Here is an 8,092-nt window from a genome sequence, read left to right as displayed (position 1 = left end):
TGTACTAACCATCTTGCCTCTTCATTAAATATTGCTTTTGCATTTCTGCTTCCATTTGTTTTTTTTTTAACCAACAATGACACTTAAGTTGAATGTTTGAGTTCTTCATATGCATTAGTTCTGTTTTTAAATAAGAAAATGTAGTTTACTTATTTTTAACAGATTTCAAACCTTTGTGTTGTCTTTTCAGTGTGTATTTATTTACCAGGCATGCCCAAAAGAGGGCTGCTGTCCTGCAGGTTTTAGAGGTTTCCCTGCTCCAGCACAGCTGATTTCAATTCATAACTGATTAACAGGCTTTGCCGAACTGCAATCACCAGAATCAGCTGCTAAGCTGAAGCTGAGAGAGCTCTAAAACATTCAGGACTGACTATGGGCATGTCTGAGTTAGTCTTTTAGAGGTTTGGCCAAACAAGGCAGCAGTAAAAGCTCAGAACAGCATAATATTTGAAAGGTTATTGGACTGAACCACCTGTTCCTTCTCAAGAGCAGAAATATACTCCTTGTGTTTTGCTAATCATTTACATATTAAGTATCCCATTTCCTTCATTGCCATTTTGTTTAAGAAATTCCAGTGTGTTTTGCATTTCTAGATAAATTGCATTCATTATCCATATGGTGTTGAAGTCCTCTAATTAGCCTTTTCATATACCTTTACAACATCCCTTTCATTGGTCAGTTATATGTTGTTTGCTTAGTGTGTTTGCCCCAAGCTCCCATTTTCCCCCAGTTAAAAGCTTTCCTTTTTTATATATAATTTTTGGTAAAGAAATATATACACATTTTTTTATTCTTTTGACTCTTTATTTTTAATTTAATCCATCAATAGATCCCTTAAATGTCAAGCAAGGAAAGTTCTTTAGTAAGTTATTCATAGCAGTCTATCCATGTCACATATTTCCTTGAGGGTTTGCACTTTGCTACTGATTACCTTGAACTCGGTGCAGTTTCTTGTTGCAACTATAAAGGAGATTAAACATTTGCTTGAATGGCTCTCTTTAAACTAAATAAATACTGCTTTACCTAGAAGATTCCTTTAAAAAAGGTAACATAGGAACCTCAATGGAGTTTTCTAATTAGAAATATATCTCAAGTTCTTTTTTTTGTTACTATTGGGGCTCAGAAATGTACAATCATCTTTCAAAAATCAAAAAGCATTAATTCAAAAATCTGTAAAAAAGATCCTTAAAGGAAAAAGGGAAACTGACAAAAGGTTTAACATTTTATTAATCTAAATGTAAATTTCAGTATGATAAATCTAAAAAATTTTGGAGGCACCCATAAACTAAATGTTTGCACAATCATTACATAGACCAATCATAACTTCCAAATGTCAGACAAGAATATAGGTTAACTTCATAGTGTTTGCTAATCCTCATGCAAATTGGAAATATGAAACCAGTAGACTGCAGTTTAAACATGGAACAACTGGTGCTGATATTACAAATCATATGCGTTATTGTCAAAGACTAAAAATTGCCCTTGTGGAAACTAATTGTCAGACAATTTAAAGAACCAGAGAAATTCATGTCCACTCTTACTAACAGAACCATTTAGGCTCAGGCTGTGCAGCTTGTTGTCAGTGTTTAACTGCTGCAGAGAGCAATTGGATTTTAAACTTACCGGTATGTTTTTTTTCTTTTTTTTTTTTTTTTTGACAAGTAATTTCTGTTACTGCGATTTTAGACCCACAGATAAAACATAAAATAAACAATAGCTTTGTTCTGGCAGAAAAGCTTATTACATTACCATGTGCAAAATGAATCAATAAAGCTACTTAAACATTAGTTAAAGCGGACTCCAATGAAAGTTTGCCTACAGGTGGATATGTACAGAGGTGACTTTAATTAGAGGAGCGTACTATCCTATCTTTGAGAGGCTGGGGAGGCCTGAAGTTGTTCTCCATGCGCGTCCTCTGATTTTCCTCTTCACTATTGAACTGAAGCATTCGGAACATCCCCAGCTGTACATGAAGACAGAAGGACAAACAAATGACATGTACTTCTACTCTACAGGTTTTGAGCTAAATAGTTAGGTTGCTATAGTAACATGTTAAATGTTAAAGCTTACATCCTGTACATCTTTGTCAATCAATCTACAAAGACCAAGACAATTTGCAGTTTTAAGCAATAAGAACTTCAAATAAAAATTCACCCACAATAAAAACCTCAGTTGATATAACTTTAAAATAAAGATGAAAATTGGTGTTAAATTGCATGTTTATTTATTTAAAGGATGTAATTGAACATGTTATTTTATTGATTCAGAGTTATAGGCGATTTGAAGTTATTTAAAATGTTGTAGATCAGTTTTACCATGTTTCAGAGATTTATGAAAATAAGTGACTGCTTTCACACACTTGTGAATTGGGATGAGATCAAATTCCTAATTGATGTTTAAATGAGATCCTGAAAAGATTTCCTAGTGTGAAAATGATATTACGCTGTAAGGAGAGCAACAAACTTTTAATTTGTAGCAGTAAATATTACCACACCAGATGTTAGAAAGAGAGGAAAAAAAAAAAAAGTGTAAATGGTTGCTACAACACTTTCTCTTAAAACTATATAGCTCATTGCCCCTTCCCTCCTCCTGCATTAATCAGATTTCCTTATTGGACTTGTGTTTAGGGCTGCATATGTCTTGCATGTGAATGAAGACATTACAATATGATATTTTGGTTCAATGTTCAGCAGCAACAAATAATCTCAGTTGCGATAATGTAAGGGCTTGATTTTCCACTTCTCACATTAAGAGAAATGCACAAGTCCAACATTTTTAATTAATATCCAAATCCTTATTATTTACTTTTCTTATTTTGATGAAGGAAAACATATACAGAACTTAAAGGTATGCCAACATCCAGTGGTTTTAATTAAGCTGTTGGAAATGTTTTTTGGTGATTATTTTTAAAAAGCTGCAGCACTTACTTGCTTATCTGAGACAACAATTGGCTCCTTCAGGACAATCCAGATGACGCTCTCATGCAAGGGAGGAGTGGTCAATGACCCCAGGTAAGTCCAGTAGTGGAGGCTGCTGGGTAGGAGGCACTTGGGGTTAAAACCTTTGAAATCTATGGCACTTCCCTGTGGAAAAAAAAAAATAAAGTTTTAAGGGTAGACAACAACAACTTTCACAACAATCTTTTACAATGCACTGATGACAGAGTATTAAATAAATATAACTCACCTTAAATTTAACCATGTACAGAGCATCTGTAATCATGGGGAGCCATCTGTGGTCGTCACCTAGCTAACAGAAAAGACAGGTTCACAAATTTAGAGAAATTATTGTTTACTTAATTTGCTAAAAACCAAACTGACATACACTGTAAATTTAGCTGATTATGTTTTAATAAAATATATCCTTTTGATACAGTTTTAATCTCATTCACACTGTATAATGGGATTGCAACTGTCATGCCACACATCCCAAAGATTGTCCGTGGGATCAAGGGTTAAAGTCTGAAAGTAAAAGTGATGTCTCAAAGCTTTGCAAATAAAATCACGTGAATTACATTTTGATCTGAGGACATGTCATTTAACAAGTCATGAACATTAGATAATGGTAAATTATTCATAAGGCATTAAATTAGTTTCCCTATTTGCCACTCTAGCCTGCAAGCTGCAAAAGCCATTAGGTTGGCTTTTTCAAATAATACAATAACTAAAAGTACAAAGTTACTTTATATTGCAAAAACCTAAAGCCAACACACAAAAGAATGTGTGTTTATAAAATTTACAAAACGCACATGTTACCTTCAAAAACAACTGCTCATATAGACAGTACAACTGTGTGTTTAATAAATGTTGTACCTCCAAAAAGATGCCAAGAACAGCAAGACCATCTGGAGCAGTTGATGCTTCTTCAAATGTCTTGTACTTGTAGCCATTCCAGTGAACTAAATGCAGCTAAAGAAAGAAACATGAAGAAAACAAATGTGAAATAAAACCATCTTTTGACAGCTAAATGGATATGGGCCTTCACTACATCATCTATTGAAATATATATTTTTCTTTTCTTTTTTTTTCCAAAAAAAGTCATGCATACACAGGATTTAATTGGAACTAAATATTTTCAAATATTTTTCACCTTTAAAACTATACAAGTGAGCTGGTGTTACCTTATGATATAAGCCACCAAAAAAACTGAACACTGACCTCTGATGCATATCCAACTCCTGCTACAGTGTGCTCGGATCCTTCGCAACCTTTTCCACCCCAGTGGAAATGAAACTGCTTCAGTCTATAAGGGTGCTCAAGAGGGCCTCCTTGAATCACTGTAGGCAGCAAGAAGAAAGATAGAAACATAAATTGAAAATCGCCATCCAAATACTGTACCTTCACACTCCTACTCTTCGTAGAGTAAAAGAAACGCCTCCGGTACTACAGTAGCTATCGTCAAAAACCTCTTGGCGCCTTCTATTACACACAGCCGGATGAGTCAGAGTGGTAACACGCATTAAACTTCACCAAATTTTTCAAAAATAACCAATAGAGAAGCAGATAAAAAGGCCTCTAGAACCAGAGATTGCAGCAATCAGAGGACTAAAAGAAAACGGAAAAAAATCATACTTGGAACATATGTTCCAAAACTTGACAAGAAGAACATTGTTATCCATATCATTTCACCCTTAAAGCAGTGCATTTTTCCTCCCAGAAAATCAGAAGTAAGCCTACCAACCAAACATTTGATAATACAAGCAGGGCATGAGTCCATCCTCACCTACCAAAGACAAGATAGTTGTAAACCATAGCTGTGGTGTAATATGAGAGCATGCCATTAGATGTAATTGAAATGAGACCCGTTTCTTTTTGTTGTTTTTTTGTTTTTCACAATATTGTCTCACAATATTTCATGAGAGTTGTTTACTTCGACCTAGGACATTGTCTTTCAATACCTACGTGTTGCTGGCCTGCTTATTTTTGTCATCCATGTCCAACTATCTTGAGTTTAGTATTTCTATAAAAGTTAGATCCTCAGTCATAAAGACTTTTTTTATTCCACCTCACTGGTGCAGATTTGCTAGGTCTGTAATCTGTGGCATTCTAATTACTTCCTTGTTCAGACTGTTGCCAAATAATTATTTGTTCTGTGAGTATTAATGAAAAAGGTTGAAAACATACTTCAAAGCCAATTAAATGCTGAGACCTTCTCCAAATCCCTTAGGAAAAGAAAAATTATTTGTTTTTGTTTTTAACATATTGATAATTATTGCAACTATTAACAGGCAATCAGAGCAGGTGGTGGTTAAATCTCATTTTCCGACAAATGTTTACTTTACTTCTATGAGGCTGTGGATGTATCATAAAATTGCCACATGACAATACAGTGAGTCTAAGAGGAACTCGTATTTTACCAACTATTCTGTACAAAAAAGAAAAAAAAATACTATGACTGACCAAATGACAGAAATCAACAAGAAGAATCTAAACACAAATTGGTTTCCTTGTATGATTTTTTTTTTTCTTTTTCCAATTTGCTTGTGATGTGACATTGGCAGATCCCTTATACACACATTATAAACCAGAACTACTTCTGTTCCACTTTTACAGGAACAGTTTGAATACTCCAGTTAATTTTTCAGAGACAACATAGAGGATAAAATCATTTATAAAAATTGAAGCCATTACATACAAGAATCAAGTGGACAAAATCTGAAAAAATAAAGATTAATTGAAAAGCTTGTTTGAAACTATTCAAAGCTGTTTAAAAGCTTCAACGAACCTCAACATTCATGTGAATATAAAGCTGAGTGTCAAAAAATTTCAAATGCAAAAAAATGCCGTTTTTGCTTTCAGGATTTAATCTAAGCTTTAAAGAAAAATGCATTTTTTATGTCTTTTTTGGCTATATTTATTGCTTGGATCGATAAAGAAGGATCGATTGCAGCACTCTACTGGATAGTATCTACCATAGATATGTCCTGGCCCTAGATAAGGCTATCAATGGTTAGAAAAGACTATAAACTGAACTATTTTGTGTGAAAGGCTCAAATGTATTCCATTTATTCTTAGACTTGTATAATTTTACTCCTGCAATCCATCTTTGTCATTATCTTTTCGCCAAACAGGTCATTTTCCCAATCATAAGTCACTTTACAAAACAACCTGCATGCAATTGAACTTCAGAGGATTTGTGCAGCTAATTCTAATGTTGTGTTTCCTCACAGGTATTTTCTTTAACCTGTTATTTCCCTAGATATTTGCTCATTTAGTAGAAAGTCTGTTAAAAAAATGTCCTTGCTTTTCCACTTAAGATGATTGCAGGTTGGCCATCACACATCCACCCAGTCATAAAAACAAGCATTGTCATAATAACCACTGAGATCTGACAGGTTATTATATCTTTTGTCCAGCAGACGGAACTTGAGAAAATAAAGTGCCAGCTGCACTTTCCTGCCTCATAATCAGAGTTTTTTTTTTAGCCTTTTATTATAGTAAGCTGGTCAACTGGTTTACACTTTCCTAAATATAGTGTCCTTTTTTCCCCCTTTACTGCACATTTTCCTCAACAGATAACAGAGTAACATTATCTCTGAACTGTGACCACCATTAAAATCAGCAAGGCTTGCAATCTTCTGTCCTTGCAAAGCACATAATCTAAAGTGGAAGCTGTGTCAACAGATAAGATTCTTACCTGAGCGATCATCAGAGTCATCAAACTCCACAACCACAGAGTGTCCATTGTTGGCAATGTTAAGGGATGTGCACCTGTCATACCCCAGGAAAATAGGACGCAGGCTGCTGTCACGTCTGGCCTCATCAGGAATGATGTCAATGGGGGACTGGCGGCTTCCTTTGGCAGCTGGGTAGTGTGTATGCCATGCTGAAGGACCTGTAGATGACAGGAGGGGAATAAAGCTGGATTTTCACAATAAAATTACTCTTTGCATTTAAATCTGTACACAAAAAAACCCCACACAAAACACAAATAACAACATGCATTGATCGTGAAAAATAGTAGTTATTTCAAAGCCACTTATTTCCTTTTCCTTTACTACATACAAGGTAAAACCTCAAAATCTATCCAAGAAATATGAAGGAATCTGACAGATCAGTAATTTCCACAAGCTAAGGTGACAGCAGTCAACCGTTAAACGTTAATCCCGCATTAACAGACATCTTTAACAGGAGAAAACAAGGGAAAACTAAGCAACATGCGCTTCAGAAAAACTGAAAAACTGCGTCTGATTGATCAAACATTTTACCGTCGTCTTTCCCGTATCCCCAGCTGTGCCCTGTCATTGTCCTGTTTGCAGCTCTAATGAATGGCCCTGAGATCAGCTGGAGCAGGTATTGATTAGGTCTATTAAGGGGGACGGACAATTACCATGGTGACACGCCCCCCTTCACGCCCACAGACACATGTCAATCAGTAACCTCTCCGTATGGACTGGAACCGCCTGCTGCTTTATTTTTCCCTGCTTGTTGATGTTATACTTATTTTATTGAAAGAGTAGGTAACAACAAAAATTTAAAGTTTTCTGATTTGCACGACATCTTCCTGGGAGAAAATTAAGGACAATTAAAGTTAAAACGCAGATAAAAACAAATGAGAAAAAAATGGCTGAGGAAATATAAATAGATACAGATTTTTGCTGAATAAAAATAGAATTAAGAAACTTTGCTCACTGATTTTCTTTTTGATCATTTAGAGTATGATAGTAAGTAGTTTCAACTTTGTGATTATTTTGAATGGATTACTGTTCCTGATTGTTTTATAGCAGGGAAGAGGATTAGGGCCACTGAAAACATAATAAAAAGTTAACTGATTTTTTAATTTTATTTCAGTCACTTTCTGAAGGACTGGTGTTGACATGTCCCCACCAACTTTGGGCATGGTGGGGACAGTCTCCAGTCTCTTTCCGCTTTTTTCCCCCTTTCCAACAGTAACTGGGTGCAGCTGTCTGTGTTCAGATTGTTTTCAGTCCGTGTTTTTTCCTCGCTCTCCCGCTGCTCTTCAGTCCCATCTCTCGGTGAAACATCATCGGATCTGTAGCTTTGGGACATATTATCATTTGGGGTCGCTATTTATTGCGTAGAGAGTTATGAGGAGGAGAAGAGATACCGAATATGGCAAGCCATATTAAGAT

At 35.3% G+C, this 8,092-nt stretch overlaps 1 protein-coding gene across 1 annotated transcript; it reads right to left on the bottom strand.

Annotated features, from left to right (window-relative positions):
* Window positions 1–1,657: 1,657 nt before the first annotated feature.
* ca7 (carbonic anhydrase VII) lies at window positions 1,658–7,549 on the bottom strand. The gene is made up of 7 exons (XM_015384403.1): window positions 7,208–7,549; window positions 6,637–6,834; window positions 4,158–4,276; window positions 3,813–3,908; window positions 3,187–3,249; window positions 2,928–3,083; window positions 1,658–1,963 (listed from the first exon to the last, which is right to left on the bottom strand). The coding sequence occupies exons 1-7, from the start codon at window positions 7,242–7,244 to the stop codon at window positions 1,844–1,846; spliced, it is 789 nt and encodes a 262-aa protein (XP_015239889.1). The 5' UTR covers window positions 7,245–7,549; the 3' UTR covers window positions 1,658–1,843.
* Between the last annotated feature and the right edge of the window lie 543 nt (window positions 7,550–8,092).

This window comes from Cyprinodon variegatus, unplaced genomic scaffold, assembly GCF_000732505.1.
Source record: "Cyprinodon variegatus isolate N-32 unplaced genomic scaffold, C_variegatus-1.0 Scaffold15, whole genome shotgun sequence".
Lineage (NCBI taxonomy): Eukaryota > Metazoa > Chordata > Actinopteri > Cyprinodontiformes > Cyprinodontidae > Cyprinodon > Cyprinodon variegatus.
The sequence above is the reverse complement of the archived record's forward strand: the minus strand, read 5'-3'. Positions and strand labels throughout refer to the sequence as shown.

What these genes read in the sequence shown, in the direction of transcription:
- ca7 (XM_015384403.1), bottom strand. Translation starts at nt 7,244, where the DNA reads ATGACAGGGCACAGCTGGGGATACGGGAAAGACGACG. An exon ending in TTCTTGGCATCTTTTTGGAG is followed by an intron (nt 3,250 to 3,812) that starts GTACAACATTTA and finishes CTTTTCTGTTAG; the next exon opens with CTAGGTGACGACCACAGATG. An exon ending in TTGTTGTCTCAGATAAGCAA is followed by an intron (nt 1,964 to 2,927) that starts GTAAGTGCTGCA and finishes CTTCATGTACAG; the next exon opens with CTGGGGATGTTCCGAATGCT.